At 37.9% G+C, this 20,820-nt stretch overlaps 1 protein-coding gene and 1 pseudogene across 6 annotated transcripts in view; both read left to right on the forward strand.

Annotated features, from left to right (window-relative positions):
* Positions 1-9,629, forward strand: part of LOC105499507 (ELOVL fatty acid elongase 7) — a 98,187-nt gene extending 88,558 nt beyond the window's left edge. For all 6 annotated transcript variants that reach the window (XM_071098893.1, XM_071098896.1, XM_071098894.1 and 3 more), the window contains 2 exons: positions 3,756-3,892; positions 6,567-9,629. In XM_071098893.1, the coding sequence (XP_070954994.1) occupies positions 3,756-3,892; positions 6,567-6,776 (347 nt within the window). In that variant the 3' untranslated portion in view covers positions 6,777-9,629. The remainder of the gene's footprint in view (positions 1-3,755; positions 3,893-6,566) is intronic.
* A 6,676-nt stretch (positions 9,630-16,305) lies between these two features.
* LOC105499506 (keratin, type II cytoskeletal 8 pseudogene) lies at positions 16,306-17,743 on the forward strand (annotated as a pseudogene).
* Positions 17,744-20,820: the final 3,077 nt, after the last annotated feature.

The following is a 20,820-nucleotide window of genomic DNA, read 5'->3' on the forward strand; positions in this document are numbered from 1 at the left end:
TTTGCCAAATCAACAGTGACTATATTAATCTCCATTATTTTACTTATCCTTACTTTCTGTGTTTTTGTTTCCTCTTATGTGCATATTGCCCCTTCCCATTCTTTCTGCAGTGATATACATTGACACTTACTGGTGTTTGTGAAAAACTGGAAAATACCTAAACATTCACTAATAGAGTGGTTATTATTACTTGTGTGTATATAACTGTGAAACAAAAATGATATTGAGAGGTATTAAATGTCCTAAAATGAGGATTCTATACACAAGGATTTAACAAAGCTCATCTTCTTTGTTAAGCGGCTTGACTCCAAAATTATCAGAAGTAGATGAACTTATTCTATTTTTAAAGTATGCTAGAAAAGGTGCTTTCATATTCTTATAGTTTATTTATTCTGATTTCTCTCATGAGGCCAGGATACACACTGAAAACTAAATGTGAATAGAAGAAAGATTGGAAGGCAATATCCCAAAATATAAACAGAGGTAATTGGGAGATATTGAAACAAAAAGTGGTTTTTTTCTCCCTCTGTATTTTCCTCCCTTTCTCTGTATTTTCTAATTGTTAAATACTGAATATCCTACTGTTAAAGAATGGGAGAAGTAAATTTTATTTAATGAATACAATTGAGCATTTATCTAACTTCTATGTTTGAGTTCATTGATAGTGTGGTTTCCATTTAAAAAGCAAACAGTGCTTTCAATAATGATAATTTAAATATGATATACCTCAACTTTTTTTTTTTTTTGAGGCAGAGTTTCACTCTTGTTGCCCAAGTGGAGTGCAATGGTGTGATCTCGGATCACTGCAACCTCCTCTTCCCAGGTTCAAGTGACATACCACAGTTTTTAAGTGGTACTATGTTTATGGACATCAGTCACTTTATAACAGGTTTCTTGTCCACACCTTAATCCTTCTTCTTCTTTACAAAATGAAAATAGTACAAGATAGTTTTCTTCTCTCTCATATGTTCCATGCATTGGCACTTCTGTTCAGTCTTACATGTGGAATTCTAGTAAACACTTGTTTAGCAGATCTGATACCTATTTCAGTGACAAACACAGCAACAAAAGCTGTTCCCAGAAATGTTTGGTACTGATGTCCATTCCTAGAATGAAACTGTCCATTCTAAACTGTTCTTTGCAAAAACTTGAGCACAGCTGATCTCTATCTAGTATTTAATTTCCTGTTTTTCTGTTGTACTCTTCAATAGGGTAATAGCAATCCAGCTTTTCTTTTGAATAGGATGAAAATATTTCTGTGGTAGGTTTTTATATTAATTATAATATTAATTATATTATAATATTAATTATGTGAATTATAATATTAATTTATGCATATATCCCCTTCCAGAGATAGGGAGAATTGTGATAATTACCCAGGTGATTCCTTTGTTTTGTGCAAAGGAGTAAAATGTGATGGGTACTAATCCTAATTCATTCTGAGATGTTTGTTTACAGACCCATTGTCATAAAGCAGAAAACAAACAGGCTTAGAAAATATTTTGTTAGGAAAGCTTTCCAAAGAAGATACAAAAAACATTACTAATTAAAATATGGTTGTTTTGTAAATAAACTTATAAAAATAGCTTGTCAGAAAAAATCATAACTAGAGAAAGTAAACATGTTACTTTTATTTGATAGCTTATTTTGATCAGTAAACCTTACTAAATACTTTTGGCTACGCTAGTGCTTTGTTAAATCCCTGTGTCTAACATCCTCATTTTAGGACATTTAATGGTGACAGTATCCAAACAGAAAATAGGCACTCCTCTATTAAATAATAGGATAGGTGTCTTAGAAAAGCTCTGACATAGTTCCATATCAAAAGTGAAATAGATTTCCTATGTGTGTATTATTATGAAACACAAATGAATTTGAGAGGTATTTGGCTTATCTTCCTTTTAAGCACCTTGACTCCTAAACTATCAGTAGTAGACAACTATTCTATTTTTAAATTAACCTAGAAAAGGTGTTCTTACACCACAATAATGTGTTTATTCAAATTTCCTTCGGGAAAGAAGACCAATCCAAATGTAAATAATACAAGCTGGAAAGTTGTTAATAAGCTTAATTAATTCAGTTCCTTCTGACTTGAAATTTATGGTAATTGAGGGATTAGCTAAAATATGGCTTTCTCTCGTCAGAAGGAGAAAGTTTATGTAGAACAGTGTAGCATAAATGAGGCTTTGGGAGAATACTTAACTACTTAAAAGTAATTATTTAAAACAGGTTATTTTAACAGAGTACTTCAGCATTGCTAGTATCTAGAAATATCTAGAATTGCTGCAATTATGAATAATTATTTAAAAGCAATTTCTACTGTGTAATGGTTTTATTAGATTTTTCATTAGATTATATTAGAAGTGATGAATTTGTATTTTCCTTTAAACTTTCTGTAATGCATAGTGTTTATGAATTCAGTTCTTCTACCATAATCTAAATCGATGAGGTTTTGCTTTATTTCCAGAATTAAAGAATACTGGAATTAAGAAAATAGAATGTTTCTGAGAAAAATGTAAATTCCAGGTCAACATTACTAAGCTGAGTCAGGCTATACATAAAGAACACATATTCTTCCAGATTGTTCTCTTAGGCAAGGGACCCCAGGGAGAGTGTTCCCTCCGCCACACTTTCAGCTAAACACCATTACCCCTTCTGCTGTATTACTGGTCCAGCTAAAGACAACTGAAGTGATCTTTTCTTACATTCCCATGTGTTCTTTGCTTCTATTCTCAATTGAAGGGGATCGGTAGGAAATGTGGTGAAATGAGAAGAGGAAAACCAAGATAGGAAGGCATAATCAATTGGAAGCCGTAAATAAGGATGGTGTAACAGTTAGTAGATATTTACTTTGGGAAAACAATACTTCATTAAAGTAAATTCAGCAGTTTGCTAATGAAAGCCAGTGGTTTTACTGCCAAAATTATTTAATGAAGATTATTGAGAGTAGGAAAAGTAAATTTGATTCCACACATATACAAAAATATTCTTAGCAGCTTTATTCAGAATAGCCCAGTTTGGAAGCAACCCACATGTCTGTCGATAGGAGAATGGGTAAATGATGATGCATTTATATGGTATAATACTACACAGTAGTAAAAATACACACTACCAATATATGTACCAGGTACAAAAGAGTACATCCTGTGTAATTCCATTTATGTGAAGTTTAATAGCAGACAAAAGTAATAGTTGGTGATAAGAAGTTAAAGCTACCTTGGGAGCTCATGGGAATCTTAAGTGGTGTTGGAAATGTTCTATATCTTGATCTTGGTAGTGACATGGGTGTATACATACATGAAAAATCATCAAGTTAAGATTAATGTACTTTGTATATTTTTATACATTAACCCTCACTAAAATATGAATTAACATTATTTAGCAACTATTATTATTTAGCAACATATATTTATTTAGCATTTAGCATATATTTTTAGCATTTAGCATAATTATTTAGCAACATATATTTAAAAGGTAACTCAACTAAGTGTAAGTAAACTCAAATCGTAAGACCACCTTAAGCTAAGATATAACAAAATGAAGATATGCTAATTTACTTTCTCAGGTTCATATCTTATATTTTACTAAATATACTATCCAGCCCCCTCTAAGTTGATAGTTATTTAACAGGATTGATATTTTATATATTTTTTTCCAAAATTCAAGAAATAATTATACAAAAATCTCAGTTCGGATGAAAATGTGGTTCATTTTAAGGAACAATGGCCGCACGTTACAATAATTTTATTTTCCAGGTGGTTTGGGAACATTCCATGCCCTTCTAAATACAGCTGTACATGTAGTCATGTATTCCTACTACGGACTCTCAGCACTGGGACCAGCCTACCAGAAGTATTTGTGGTGGAAAAAATATTTGACATCATTACAACTTGTGAGTAATTAACTCTCTTTAAAACCATATATGAAGCAACTACAGTCACTTGTTTTCACTGTGAACTAGGATACTAGTTATATAAAGAAGAAAGTTAACAAAACAATAGGGGTAGAGTGTCTGTCCCCTACATGATATGCCATCATTGTTCTTAATAACATTAGATGAACTTTGGTAACCAAAAGGCTGAGACAATTAAACAAGTGTGCATTTTTATGCCATCTTTATACTATTTCATGCATTTATACAAGAATAAATAAATTTGTGATTAAAGTAACTCCAAAGTTATATGACCCTCAATAGGCATAATACCTGTTAGAAATTAGAAATTCCATTAGCTCTAGATGGCCTTGAGGGAATGCAACTTTGAGGGAACGATGAGCCTTCCTGTGTGCTTACCTATCTAGTCCTAACATTTATAAGTTCGTCTTTCCTCAAGTCAATAAAAAGCATTGTGAGAATTAAACATGTAGAGGGTTAGACCAACATATATGTATTACCTAAATTTGAATACTGCCCTTATATAAACAATGTTTGAAAGAGCAGAGGCACTCAGTTTAGACCTAATAATACATTCTAAGTGTTAATTCTCAACATATATGGTATTTAACTTTTTTGGAGACTCATTATGGGATTGAGATGATGATTTGCTTTACATTTTATTAGTGTCCATTAAAAGGAGAATTCTGCCATCCTTGTATTTCCACATTTGCAATCTATGATAAATTGATGTCATATTCTGCCAGTAACATCAATGAGAAAGTATGAATTTGATTTAGATAGCATGTTGAAGATTAATTCTTTATTAAAATTCTGTAACTTCCTAAATGAAATTTGGCACATTCATATAATGTATTCTCCCAGGTGAGAGACTGACATTTTAATGTATAAAGATCCTAAATCAAGATCAGAGTATTTCCTTGCAGAGTTATTTGTTGTATCTGAAACAGGCAGCAAACTAAATGACCAACCATAAGGAAATGGTAAAACAGATTATTTTAATTCATACTTTGAGATACTATGAAGTCATGAAAATTACTCACCATTGCTTCTTTAAAAAATATTATTTTCTCAAAGTAGTATATGCTCATTGCAAATATGTGAGAACACCTAATTAAGAAAAGAGAAAAAAATACATGTAATTCTGCCACCCAGGGATAATCACTGATGATATTTTTATTTTGTTTTCATCCAGTTTTTCTCTCAGGCATATGTGTACACCTTTTACATTATTTGTATAGATTGCATATATAATTTTGTATTTTGTATTTAGGCTTTTTTTTTTCTCTTAGCATACTCTTAAATGTTGTACAAACTTTTTAATAATGTGGAAAAATATGGATGTAGAAAAAATAGGATGAACATTTGTTTATTATATTCTCAAAGATGTCAATTATACACAAACATACACATGCATAGAATGTTGAGGACATCGCTTAGCCTTCCTAAAGTTTTTTTTTTTCTCTTTTGCAAAATGAGAGGAATAAGTGGCTACGCTATGGGAATGTCATAAATATACATTAAGATAATGCAAGGAAAGTTGATGATAAGGATAAAATAATAAAATAAACTATAAGAAAATCTTAACCATGATTAATAAGACCAATTGTGGGTAATTGTTACCTATTTCTTTATAGAGTTTTACTTTTCTAAAATTTCTGCAGAACACATGTTGCTTTTTAATCAGGGAAAACATGATAACCAGAAAATCTGAATATTAACTTAGAAAAGGTCCCTCTTGGGACTGTGTAAGATGTTCTGCCCCACAGAGCCCTTGAGCACTACTAGAAGGGCCACCTTCTCTCTCACACCTTATAGATTCTCTGCCTCAGTTGGCAGTTCAGACCCTTTTTTTTTTTTTTTGAGATGGAATCTCGCTCTGTCACCCAGGCTAGAGTGCAGTGGCACAATTTCGGCTCACTGCAACCTCGGCCTCCCAGGTTCAAGCAATTCTTCTGCCTCAGCCTCCTGAGTAGCTGGGACTACAGGTGCTTGGCTAATTTTTGTATTTTTAGTAGAGACGGGGTTTCACTATCTTGGCCAGGCTGGTCTCGAACTCCTGACCTCGTGATCCACCCACCTCAGCCTCCCAAAGTGCTGCGATTACAGGCGTAATCCACTGCACCTGGCCCAGACACATTTTTATCTATGACCGTGGAGGACAAGTGGCAGGTATAAGGACTCAGAGATGCTTTGGCTACTACAAAATTCAAGGGGCTCTAAGTAAAATGTAATTATTTTCCAAAAATTAATATATCTGGTCCAATAACAGGACAGAATATTTGAAATTGAACTCATCCTGAGAAAATAGGCCACAATGTAGTACATGGTCATTTCATCATAGTCAAGGACTCAAGTCAGAGACTTATAGGGAAAACCTGCTCTGTTGATTCTCTGAGTAGTAAAAAGGTTGCTGCACTGCACAGCTCCAGGGAACATTTAAATATAGACCCTGCGGTTGTGCCATTTTGTGGTTCTGAATAGTGGATCCATACTTCCAACTGGCTTTTGACATTATACTACCCATTATCACTCCCAGGGAGGCTAGATTTAAAGATGGACTTCTCTGCCCAACAGTGCACTCCCTGCACTTTGGGAGTGGATAAACATAGGTAGGTAAAGAATTGTAACTCTCGATATCTGAATAATTTTTTTTCGTGTTTTCATTTCTTAGGTCCAGTTTGTTATTGTCACCATCCACATAAGCCAGTTCTTTTTCATGGAGGATTGCAAGTATCAGTTTCCAGTCTTTGCGTGCATCATAATGAGTTACAGTTGCATGTTTCTGCTGCTCTTTCTCCATTTTTGGTACCGTGCTTACACCAAAGGTCAGAGGTTGCCCAAAACTGTGAAAAATGGAACTTGCAAATACAAAGATAACTGAAGCCCAACATAAGTCTATGATTGAAACTGATACATTGTCTTCCTTGACAATCAAGAGATATTTGCCTATGCAGTGCATTTTGTATATTTTTCAAAACTAAGAGCTTGTATTTTTATGATAAGTTATTGGGATGTCTGATATTTGAGAGCCCAAAGCTTCCAGATAACAGTCTTCTGATAATTAGAGCCTACAGCAGCCAGAAGTTGTTTTTTTTTTTTTTTTAGCTGCTTTTAAAGCTAATCCAAAGGTTTTGTTTAACACATTTTGTTACAGTGCAAAAAGATATGAAGCAATACAGTACTCTTCAAGGAAGTCCAGTAAAGATGAAAAATATCATTAGATATTTTGAGCACAGACAGAGATCCATGTGTTACAATAGATTCCTTCTGCCGGGTCTGGAAAGTCTGGAAACCAACCATAGGCCCTAGCTTTGTCATTTATTGGCTGTACTCAGAAGATGCTATGTTTGCTCTAGAGTTAACTCCCATTTTAGCAAGCTAGCACAGGTGAAAATTGAGTGAGTTTTTGATAACTTGTCATTCAAAATCATTATTGATAATTTTCAATGGATCTTTTGAGTAGCCATCACCAGTTTTGCTGATAAGAGTTCCTCACAACCCATTTGTTGTACAAACTGTTTCAGAGTAACCATACTTTGGGTTAGTACGCTAATGCACTTGACACCAAGTTTCATTCAGCTGATTATTTTCAAAACAAGGTGATTTGTTTTAATGGGTTAATGAACACTTTGCTATTACTGTTTTACAATTAACTTTGTAGATCTCTGGAAAGAGGTGAATTTGTCAATGAAAAAAGTACTGTGTGGTTCAGTGGGAAAAACCTGTTGTCTGTTATAGTATCACATCACTGTCTTACATTGTCATGGTTTAAATTATTATCTTGGTTAAATATATAGGTTAGATACTTAAATGTTCATATCATGAGCATACTACAGGTACTACCCTTAAATTATAAATAATATTACCCATTGTACATAGTTTCCAGATATGGTTTAGAGTGGCTGTGAAGCAACTAGAGGCAAATTGTGGCACAGAGAATATCCAGGGGAAAATTGATTATGTAAGCAAGGGCTGTTCTACTTTGAGAGAGAGACAGACAGACTATATAATAGTTATAGATTATATAATTAATGTTATAGATACACTGACCAATAAAGTATTTTCTGGAATTATGAATTAATTAACAACCTGGATTTCTGTTTCCAGACCTATAAACCATGTAATGAAAGACTGAAATTCATTTGGCATAGGCTTTGTTTCTTTAAAATTGCTACTTTCTAAAATTCTGTTATTTTTACATTTTCCTGTTAGAGAATCAAAACTACTAGTCAGTAGAGTTTTGTCCAAGAAATAACAATATTTGGACATTTGTGAATTTTTCCCTATTTTTTTCTTCTTTTATTTATAGTCAATTTTGAAGGACTGTTTATGTTTGTAGGACTTTAAACAACTAGTACTTAAAGCCCCAGTGAATGTTGAACACACAGAGATACTTATTGTACAACAATGCCTAAGTTTTACTCAATACCATGGCCTTTTATGTTTACACTTACCAGATTCATAAGGTTATTTGCCTTTAAGTGATCTCTTGTGATTTTACTTGATTACTGTATGAGAAGGTAAAGGTTGATAAATGGGAGTAATTATATATATAACATTTATTATTTTTTTTTTCTGAAGCAGAGTTTTACTCTTGTTGACCAGGCTAGAGTGCAATGGCGCGATCTTGGCTCACTGCAACCTCGCCTCTCTGGTTCAAGTGATTCTCCTGCCTCAGCCTCCCAAGTAGCTGGGATTACAGGCGCCTGCCACCACGCCCAGCTGATTTTTGTATTTTTAGTAGATACAGGGTTGGCCAGGCTGGTCTCGAACTCCTGACCTCAGGTGATCCTCCCACCTCGCGCTCCCAAAGTGCTGGGATTACAGGGGTGAGCCACTGCGCCCGGCCATAATTTTATATTTTTAGAAAAAAAAGAATAAAGGACAAAAAAGCACAGCTAAATGAAACTACTGCTCTAATTTATTCCACTGGAAAGGTCTCAGGACTCCTTAACTGTTTTCCAGGTTTGGCTCTTCATATCTAACCTGTGCTAAAATGAGAAGGTATGCTAGGTGCTGTTATAAATCACACCATTTCCAAAGACCCCAAGTAGTATAGAGACCAAAATGAGGCAAAAATAAAAGAGATGAAACAGGAGAGTTTATTTCTTGCATACTTTCCGACCTTCATCATACAACCTCTCCTAACCTCCCCGTAGTCTTTAAAATGTTTAACTTGCCTATGAGCTAACATGTAATAAAGCACGTACTCAATTATATGAATAGAAGTGGAGAGCCAGAACGCTACAAAAGAAATCACAGCTGCTAGAAGTATCCTCCATAGAAACATCAACATGATTGTGGATCAAAATGATTTTCACTGGATATAGAATTTGTATGGGCCATATTTATTAAAAGAGTTCTGTTTGGTCACATAGAGTTCTTTTGGGATTTCATCCCACTTTTCAGGACTTAATTTGTTTGGGTTTGCTTACCTAACCAGCAACAACAACAAAATAAGCAGTTCCAAAATCTAGTTTATTACATAAATCTCTATGAATCCTTGAGGGCCTATATCTATATTATAAATAAATACAAATATAGATTTTTAAATATCTATGGGACTTTGCCATTTACAGCCTTAATTATAAAATTATGAGATTATATTCTCTCCATTACCCTTTATTTCTGTTAACTTTTTAAAGACTGGAACATTCTGTGGATGTTGTCAAAGTTTGAGTTTGTTTTTCCGTGTACTATAATAAATTTGTGATATCGCATGTATATGTGTGTGTATTTTTCATTTTGGAATCTAGCTGCATGTGTTTGCATGGGTTGGTGGCTTTTAATTTGAATACTCACCAATCAAAGTTATTTTACATATTTCTTGTACACGTGCTGTGTTCATCTTTGGGATACAGAGATACCTGGGACATAATTGGGATCTCCTGGAGCTTACCAACTGGTGGATGAAATTATGTGACAGGGCAGTAGATGACAGGTGCCAGATGAGTGACAGTTCTGCCACTTAGCAGACAGGGAAGACTCTATGAAGGAATTTGAATTTGAGTTATGTGTTTTGGTTGTACAGAATTTCAAAATTGGTGGTATGTTAGTAGGCAAGGTTTTTTAAGTGGAAAGAATTAACAAAAAAGAATAATTTTGCCATCCTGCTGGCTCTAATAAATGGGATCACTGGTTGCTAAAACAATTAGATGAAAGATTGATGGGGATGGCTTGTGCTGATACGACTGAACCCATTGATCAATCTTAATGTCATTCAGAGTGGGACAACCAGATATTTTGTCTCTTAATACACTATAATACTCTGAGGTTTTCATGGCAAAAAGTTTTTTGAACTTGAATCTAATCAATCCTCTTTTTATAAACTACTAGTTACAGGAAATACAATATATAGAGGAAGAGTTAAAAGACGCCAAGAGGATACAATCAGCCAAGTCCAAAATGTAGGAAATTCCATAGAACAAATGACCTGGTTTCTTTAATAAATAAATGACATTTTAAAAAAAAGAAAAGCAGAGAAGGCAACTTTTGTAGATAAGAGACTTAAGATATACTAACCAAATGTCATTTGAATCCTGATTTGAACAAACCAAATCATAAAAGGATATTCTTATAACAATCAGATATAACTGAACAAGAACTAAATTTTAAAAGACAGAAATGATTAATATTGGATATTATTACTGTATTGCAGATGTATATTTTTAAAGTCCTTACCTGTGAGATACATACACTGAAGTACATATATGTAAAATGATAGGTTGTCTGATTTCACTTTAACATACTCTAGTAAAAAGAAAGGAGGTGTTCATAATTGTTAAAGTTGGCTAATGGGTTCACTTAATAGGAGTTTATTTTATTCTTCTGTCTACTTTTGTGTATGTTTGAAATTATCCAGTTTTTAAAAAGCAATGTATGTATTATAATATTTTGAATAGATGTTATTTAAGTTAGGAACCAAAATGACAGAATTGACATGATTTTCACTGGTAGTTAGTCAGTATTTAGGGTGCTCACTGCATCTAAGTGTCATGAGAAACTTTAAAATGTACTAGACGTGGTCCCTGCCCTTAAAATGTTTACAGTTTAAAAAGACAGGCCTATATCAAATTTTAATAAAAACAAAGGTGGCATACCTGTTGACAAGTGAAAAGTGTATTACAGATTTGCAATATATATTTTCCTAATGTTAAGTAGTTACCTTTGATGAAACAAAAAATAATGTTCATCAGGACCCACTGAAGATGTTTGATGGAGGAGTAGCAATATCAGCCTGGTTAGGAGAGCCTCTGGAAAAGAATCCCTTCCATGGAGCCCAAGGCTCCCCGTCACCAGCATTTTCCAGTATTTCCCTCTTGTAGGAGGTAATTGGGTGTAACAGACTGTAGTTATTGTCTGTCATTCCAAAGCATCATGCCATGTAGCTAAGTACTCTGGGGAGGGGCAGGGATACAGAGAAAATCTGCATATACCATATACCACCAGGGAAGAAGATGTCTTTGTATGCCTCCTTGGGTACCAAATACAATAGAGTCTAGGTCTGTTTCCTTCTACTTTCCCAGGAGTCCTACACAACAACTTTCACTTACATGTCAATGGTCAAAACTGCCTCATGGCCATCTCTAGCTGCAAGGGAAGCTGTGAACTAATTTTCTAGACGGGTACATTGTCCTCTCCAACGAAATTAGATTCTGTTAGAAAGAAGGTAAGAGATGAAGTTTGAGTAAGCACCTGATGTAACCTCACCCACTGACAATCCACCACCATGATGGGCCATTATTTTGCACAGAAGTACATATAATTTTTCAAGTGTCTAAATGGAAAAGTGATTGAAAACACTTATTTAGGGCCAGCACTGTGCCTGGCATCAGCAAATGATTAAATCATTACTTTTGGATGAATATATATACACATAAGTTACACATAATGTATTATATATAATAGGTTCATTCAAAATGATATACTAATATAATTTAAAATATAGTCTATATATTATAATTCAGTGTATATATTTAACATATATTTTTCCATCAGTATACTATTTGTATAGCCTTTATTATCTTTATATGAATAGTATTGTTGTTTCTCAAGCTGTTACAGTTTATCTATTATTGACTAACAAATCACCCCTAAATGTGATGACTTACAGCTACATCAAAGCTACATCTCTCACTACTTTGAAGGATCAATGATTTGAGAAGCTGAGTGGTTATTGTTTGGGGTCCCTAGTGCAACTGCAGTCAGACTGTGGCTTAACCAGGAACCAGGGGGTTGAGGCAGTGGGGGATGACTGGAGATCTCTGTGTAGTCTCAAGTCCTCTCCATGTAATCTTTCCCCTTGGGCTACTTTGAGCTTCCTCAGAGCATGGCAGTCTCAGGGGAGTCGGACCGAAGGCTTCAGCAGTAAGCATTCCAGTGAACAAAATGAAAGCAGTATTGCCTTTTATAACATAGCCATAGAAGTCAGGGAATGTCACTTCCCCTGTACAAAAGCCCACCCGTTTTCAAGAGGAGAGGACACAGACCATGTCCCTCAACGGGAGGAATGTAAAAGTTACCTCATAAGAACATGTAGGATGGGAGAAATACTGTACTTGGAAAATACAGTCTGCCACACAAAGTACTACCTAAAATGGATAGGAATACTTATTTTTCTCTTTAGAAGAGTTAAAGCCTATCTTTAATTCACACAGTTCTGGTTTGTATTGACTAGTTCTGTAGATGAAAGTAAGTGCTGTTTTATTTTTTCACTAAGAAAATGGCCCCTTGCACAGAGAAATAGACTCAGATTTGAGTGTGGAGTTGAAGGTAGGTCCCTTGATTAAATGAGAGCAAGGGTTATAGTTCTCTTTGTTTCAAGCAGCATAAGGTACATAATGATTGGGGAGGGGGTGGGGATGGAAATCCCTCTAGATGTTTCTAGCAGATACAACCACAATATAACAGGCCACACAACATGTCTTTTATACCAGGCTGCCCCAGAGAGAGGGCCACAGGGCTCTTCCTGGTGCTGGCTGGGCATGTTCATACCTTTTATTGACAGCCGGTATCAGGTCAGGCTGTACATGTACCTATAACTCAACAAAGTTACAAACTATAACACTCTTCAAATCTAAATATGAACATTTTTGCCTATATTCAAACTACAGCATTATGAAAACATTACTGCACCTTGTTTGTATTCTAGGACCTACAGGATTCAGTTAGTGTGGGATGCACTCAGGTTACTAAAGGGAGAAAGCTTGGCATGAGGTAGTATCTCTAAGTGCCCAGGCCACACCAAAGGACACTCTGTACATAGTCCTTACAACTTAAATAAGAATGATATAAGCATCTGAGTATTTGAATGTGGAGATGTAAACTCAGAGCTACTGTGTTCTTTTTTCTTTTTTTCTTTTTTTTTTTTAAGAGATGGGTCTTGCTCTGTTGCCCCAGCTGGAGCACAGTGGCACCTTCATAGCTCACAGTAGCCTTACACTACTGGGTTCAAGCAATCTTCCTGCCTCAGCTTCCTGAGTGGCAACATGCCTGGATAATTTTTTTTATCTTTTGTAGAGACGAGGTCTTGTCATGTAGCCCTGGCTGGTCTGGAACTCCTAGCAGCAAACGACTCTCCCACTTCAGCCTCTCAAAGCACTGGGATTACAGACAGGAGCCCCCTTGCCTAACCTTCCATCTTAAAAGTTGCACAAATTCTGGTCAGTGTGTCTTTTGCCCATTAGGGGTTATCTCGCCCATGAATTTATGCCTTTCCTTTTATTCTTGTGGCCACCCTCCTTGTTCAGACCTGAATAATTTTTCCTAGATTATCATATTATCCTAGATTATAATATAGTCTACATTATATTATAATAATATTTGCCTAGATTATAATATTATTATATTATCTCTGTATAAAAGCCTTTCATCCTACTAGATGCTGTCATGGTGAGGAAGCATGGTACACTGGTTGGGAGCACAGCCTGCCTGGTGAAATCCTGACTCTGTTTTTTAATCGCTCTATAACCTGGACAGCTTCTCTGTCTCTTAGTGTCCCAACTGAAAATGGAGACAATACTTCTTTATCCAGTTATTGAGGGATATTAGATGAGTTAAAACAGGGAAAACTTTTAGAGCAGTGCTTTCCTTCCAGTTACTCAGGCTAAAAACCTCAGAGTCATCCTCAGGTCCTTTCTCTCTCACTCAACGTCAAATCCAACAAGAAATCCTGCTGGCTTCCTCTCAAAGTATAACCAGAATCTGACCAACCCTGGGCCCTTATCATGTCATGCCTGGATTCCTGGAATAGCTTCCTGTCTGACTGTCTGCTTCTGCCTTTACTTCCCTAAAACTTCTTGTCCAAATAGCAACCAAAGTCATCTCTTGAAATATACATCAGACCATGTAACTCTTTTCTTCCGAACCCTCCAAAGGTTTCTGGTTTTACTGAGCATAAAAACCGTGTCATTGCTTCTCTGTTCTCACCGCGTACAAACCCCCACTTTGCTCCCTCTGCTCCAGCCACACTGGCCTCCTTGCTGGTCGCTGGACCATTGTAAGTGCATTTCCATCTTAGGGTTCTTCATTTATTTTTCTCTGCCTACAGGACTGTTTCCAAAATAACTGCTTGGCTAAACCCTTCAATTCCCTCCTTTGTTCAAATCTCACTTTTTCAGTACTGCAGACTGCACCCTGATCTTTCTTTTTTCTATACAGCACTTATTACCTTCTAACATGCTATACAATGCATTTAGTTACTATTAATATTGTTTATTAACTGTCTTCCTCATGAGAAAGTAATCTCTTCAAGGGTAGATGATTTTGTCTATTTTGTTCACTGCAAGTGCCTAGAACAATGACTGGCATGTTACAGGAGTTCAATAACTGTTGTTGAATGAATGAATGAAGCACTGAATAAGCATGTGCTATTGTTACAAGTTTTCTTCCTCTGCTCACTCTAGTGGTTTAGGCAATCATCCAACAATTTGTTAAACTCCTACTGTATGCCAACCACTGTGCTAGAATATAAAAAAACAAGTCAAATAATACCAATCCCCACAGAGATTTTCACTTGGCTAGAGGGCAACAAACATGTAAACAAGTCAAGTCAGATATTCTGCTGTTAAATGAGTAGTTTTTGTTTGTTTGCTTGCTTGTTTGTTTGTTTGTTTTGAGATGGAGTATCTCTCTGTCGTCCAGGATGGAGTACAGAGGCGTGATCTCAGCTCACTGCAACCTCCGCCTTCCGGGTACAAGCAATTCTCCTGCCTTAGCCTCCTGAGTAGCTGGGATTGTAGACACCTGCCATCACACCTGGCTAATTTTTGTATTTTTAGTAGAGACAATAAAAACTGGACCCCTTCCTTACACCACATACAATGGATTAAAGACTTAAATGTATAACCCCAAACTATAAAAACCCTGAAGGACAACCTAGGTAATACCATTCTGGACATGGGAACAAGCAAAGATTTCGTGACAAAGATGCCAAACGCAATTGCAACAAAAGCAAAAATTGACAAATGGATATAATTAAACTAAAGAGCTTCTGCACAGCAAAAGAAACTATCAAGAGCATAAGTAGACAGTTTATAGAATGAAAGAAAATTTTTGGAAACTATGCATCTAACAAAGGTCTGATATCCAGCATCTACAAGGAACTTAAACAAATGTAAAAGAAAAAAAAATATTAAAAAGTGGGCAAAGGACATGAACAGTTTTCAGAAGAAGACATATATGCGCCCAGTAAGCACATGAAAAAAAACTCAACATCACTGATCATTAGAGAAATACAAATCAAAATCACAATGAGATTTCATGTCACACCAGTCAGAATGACTATTATTAAAAAGTCAAAAAATAAAACAGATGCTGGCAAGGTTGCAGAGAAAAAGAACGCTTATACACTGTTGGTGGGAGTGTAAATTAGTTCAACCACTGTAGAAAGCAATGTGGTGATTCCTCAAAGAGCTTAAAACAGAACTACCATTTGATCCAGCCATCCCATTACAGGGCATATATCCAAAGAAATATAAATCATTCTATCATAAAGACACATGCACACATATGTTCACTCCAGCACTATTCACAATAGTAAAGACATGGAATCAACCTAAATGCCCACCAATGGTAGACTGCATAAGGAAAATGTGGTACAGATACACCATGGAATACATGCAGCCATAACAAGGAACAAGGTCATGCCCTTTGCAGGAAACTGGATGGGGCTGGAGGCTATTATCCTTAGCAAACTAACACAGGAACAGAAAACCAAATAACACATGTTCTCACTTATAAGTGGAAGCTAAATGATGAGAACGCATGGACATATAGAGGGAACAACAGACACTGGGATCTGAGGGTGAAGGCTGGGAGGAGGGAGAGGATCAGGAAAAATAATGAGAGTCTAGGCTTAATACCTGAGTGATGAAACAATGTATGCAACACACCCCCGCGGCACAGGTTTACCTATATAACAAACCCGCACATGTACCCCTGAATTTAAAATATAAATAAGTAAATACCAAGAAGCAGCTTCTCCTCTCCTTCTGGAATCTCTGCCTGGTTCAGCCCACCTGCCTCCTCTCCTGCCTCCACCATGTCCATCAGGATGACCCAGAGGTCCTACAAGGTGTCCACCTTGTGGGCCCGGTGCCCGCATCAGCTCCTGGAGCCTCTCCCAAGTGGGCAGCAGCAGCTTCCAGGGTGGCCTGGGCAGAGGCCATAGTGGGGCCAGTGGCATGGAAGGCATCACCACCATCATGGTCAAGCAGAGCCTGCTGAGCCCCCTTACCTGGAGAGGGACTCCAACATCCAGGAGTCCGCACCCAGGAGAAGGACCAGGTCAAGACCCTCAACAACAAGTTTGCCTCCTTCATAGACAAGGTACAGAGAACAAGATACTGGAGACCAAGTGGAGCCTCCTGCGGCAGCAGAAGAAGGCTGGGAGCAACATGGACAACATGTTCGAGAGCTACATCAACAACTTTAGGTGGCAGCTGGAGGCTGGGCCAGGAGAAGATGAAGCTGAGGAGATCAACTTCCTCAGGCAGCTGTATGAAGAGGAGATCCGGGAGCTGCAGTCCCAGATCTCAGACACGTCTGTGGTGCTGTCCACGGACAACAGCCGCTCCCTGGACATGGACAGCGTCATCGCTGAGGTCAAGGCGCAGTACGAGGAGATCGGCAACCGCAGCTGGGCTGAGGCTGAGAGCATGTACCAGATCAAGTATGAGGAGCTCCAGATGCTGGCTGGGAAGCAGGGGGATGACCTGCAGTGAACGAAGACTGAGATCTCCCAGATGAACTGGAACATAAGCTGGCTTCAGGCTGAGACTGAGCGCCTCGAAGGCCAGCGGGCTTCCCTGGAGGCCGCCATCACAGATGCCGAGCAGCCTGGGGAGCTGGCCCTTAAGGATGCCAACGCCAAGCTGTCTGAGCTGGAGGCCGCCGTGCAGCGGACCAAGCAGGACATGGCACGGCAGCTGCGTGAGTACCAGGAGCTGATGAACGTCAAGCTGGCCCTGGACATCGAGATCGCCACCTACAGGAAGCTGCTGGAGGGCGATGAGAGCCGGCTGGCGTCTGGGATTCAAAACATGCGTATCCATACGAAGACCACCAGCGGCTATGCAGGTGGTCTGAGCTCGACCTATGGCGGCCTCACAAGCCCCGGCCTCAGCTAAGGCCTGGGCTCCAGCGCCTTCGGCTGCACCAGCTCCATCAGGGCCATGATTGTGAAGAAGATCGACACCGGCGACGGGAAGCTGGTGTCCGAGTCCTCTGACGTCCTGCCCAAGTGAGCAGCTGAGGCGGCAGCCCCTCCCAGCCTGCCCCTCCTGCGGCTGCCCTGGAGCACGCGAGGGCGACCGCTGTGCAGAGGAGAACAGAGAATGGGAGACCCACCCACCTGAGGCTCATCCCTAGCCCTCAGCCCACCCCCAGGGGAGTTTACTGCCTGAGGATCCCCCTTGCCCGTGCCTCCAGCTACAAAACGATTCAATTGCTTTTTTTGGGGGGAGGGGAGGGGGTCCAAAATAAAACCTCAGCTAGCTCTGCGGAAAGAGAAAGAAAGAAGAAAAAAGGAAGAAAAGAAGGAAGGGAAGAAGGGAAGGAGAAGGGAAGGGGAAGGGAAGGAGAAGGGAGGAGAAGGGAGGGGAAGGGAAGGGGAAGGGAAGGGGAAGGGAGGAGAAGGGAGGGGAAGGCAAGGGGAAGGGAGGAGAAGGGAGGGGAAGGGAAGGCGAAGGGAGAAGGAAGAAGTTTTTAGCCTGTACAATGTAGGGATAGAAAGGAGAAATAGTTCTATCTGGGCTGTGGGTAGGACTTAAGCAGAGACTTGAAAGGGGAGGTAATAACAGCTGCCTCATGAACAATAAGGGGATGTTTGTTAGACAGAAAATGAGGGAGAAGAGTGTGCCCAACAGGTAATTGCAGATGAGAAAAGGAAAGAAACACCCTGGCCTGAGCTTGAGGAAAATGTGAAAGGCGAGCCCAGTGTTTTGGCTTCAAGAGTGCAGGACCAGGAGAAGTATTGATTGGGATGGGAGGGGCGGGGTGAATGGTGAGTTGTTTGTGGTCAGAGAAGATGATTGATGTTATTTGTTTTCCCGAATGTTTTAAGATTTGTTTTGTAGTATATCTATGGCCTATTCTTGAGAACAATCCATGTGATGAAGAAAAGAATGTGTATTTTGCAGCTGTTGGATGAAATGTTCTGTAAATATCTATTAGGTCCCTTTGTTCTATAGGGCAGATTAAGTCCAACATTTCTTCATTATCTTTTGTTTGGAAGATCTGTCCAATCCTGAAAGTGGGGTGTTGAAGTCTCCAGCTAATATTGTGTTGGGGTCTATCTCTTTCTTTAGCTCTCATAATATTTGCTTCATACATCTGGGTGCTCCAGTGTTGAGTGCACATATATTTACAATTGTGATATCCTTTTGCTGAATTGACCCCTTTATCATTCTATAATGACTTTCCTCGTATCTTCTTATAGATTCTGTCTTGAAATCTATTTTGTCTGATATAAGTATAGCTACTCCTGCCCTTTTTTGGTTTCCCTTTGCATGGATTATCTTTTCTCATCACTTTATTTTCAGTCTATGTGTGTCATTACAGACAAAATGTATTTCTTGTGGGCAACAGATCATTGGATATTTTTTTTTTATTTATTCAGCCACCCTATGTCTTTTAATTGGAACGTTTACTCCATTTACATTCAATGTTATTACTGATAAGTAAGGACTTTCTTCTGTCATTTTGTTATTTGTTTTCTAATTGTTTTGTAGTCTTCTCTTCCTTCCTGACTTCCTATTAGTGAATGTTATTTTTTGTGGTGGTATGTCTTAATTTATTTTTATTTTTTATTTTTTTTGCATCTGTTGTATATTTTTAGATTTGAGGCTATCATGTGGCTTGCAAATACTATCTTATAATCCTTGTGGGTTTTTTTTTTTTTTTTTTTTTTTTTTTTTTTTGAGACAAAGTCTTGCTCTTCTCCCACAGGCTGGAGTACAACGGAGCGATCTTGGCTCACTGCAACCTCTGCTTCCTGGATTCAAGCGATTCTCCTGCCTCAGCCTCCCGAGTAGCTGGGATTACAGGTGCCTGCCACCACAGCCAGCTAATTTTTGTTGTTTTTTGTTTGTTTGTTTGTTTGTTTGAGACAAAGTCTCACTCCGTCGCCCAGGATGGAGTGCAGTAGCGCAACCTCTGCTGCCCGGGTTCAAGTGATTCTCCTGCCTCAGCCTCCAGAGTAGCTGGGATTATAGGCACCTGTCACCGCATCTGGCTAATTTTTGTAGTTTTAGTAGAGACAGGGTTTCACCATATTGGCCAGGCTGGTCTTGGACTCCTGACCTCATGATCCACCTGCCTCAGCCTCCCAAAGTGCTGGGATTACAGGCAGGAACCACTTCACCCGGCCTTAATTTTTGTATTTTTAATAGAGACGGGGTTTCATCATGTTGGCCAGGATGGTCTCGAACTCCTGACCTAAGGTGATCCACCTGCCTCGGCCTCCCAAAGTGCTGGGATCACAGGCGTGAGCCACTGCACCCAGCCATAACCCATTATTTTAAACCAATGATAGCGCTGATTGCATAAGCAAACAAAGTAACAAGCAAAAAGAAAACTAATAAAAACTCTACACTTCACTTCATTTCCCCACTTTTTAATGTTTTGTTGTTTCCATTTATATCTTATTATACTGTGTATATCTTAAAAAGTTATTGTAATTATTTTTAATTGGTTCATCTTTTCATCTTTCTATTTAAGATATGAGTACTTTACATATCACAATTACAGCATTATAATATTCTGTGTTTTTCTGTGTAGTTACTAAGTGAGTTTCGTGCCTTCAGGTGTCTTATTGTTGCTCATTAACATCCTTTTCTTGAAGACTGATAAACTCCCTTTAGCATTTATTGTAGGACAGGTCTGGTATTGGTGAAATCGCGTGGCTTTTGTTTTTCTAGGAAAGTCTTTGAATCTCCTTCATGCATGAAGGATATTTTTGCTGGATATACTATTCTAGGATAAAAGATTTTTTTTCCCTTCAGACCTTTAAATATGTCATGCCACTCTCTCCTGGCCTGTAAGATTTCTCCTGAGGAGTTTGTTACCAGACATTTTGGAGCTCCATTGTATGTTATTTGTTTATTCTCTTTTGTTGCTTTTGGGTCCTTTCTTTATCCTTGACCTTTGGGAATTTGATTATTAAATGCCTTGAGGTAGTCTTCTTTGGGTTAAATATTTTTGTACTTGAATATTAATACCTTTCTCTAGGTTTGGGAAGTTCTCTGTTGTTATTCCTTTGACTAAATTTTCTACTCCTCTCTCTCTCTCTACCTCCTCTTTAAGGCCAATAACTCTTAAATTTGTCCTGTTGAGGCTATTGTGTATATCTTGTAGGTATGCTTTATTCATTTCTATTCTTTTTTCTTCTGTCTTCTGTGAATGTGTTTTTCAAACAGCTTGTTGTC

This window comes from Macaca nemestrina, chromosome 6 (assembly GCF_043159975.1).
Source record: "Macaca nemestrina isolate mMacNem1 chromosome 6, mMacNem.hap1, whole genome shotgun sequence".
Lineage (NCBI taxonomy): Eukaryota > Metazoa > Chordata > Mammalia > Primates > Cercopithecidae > Macaca > Macaca nemestrina.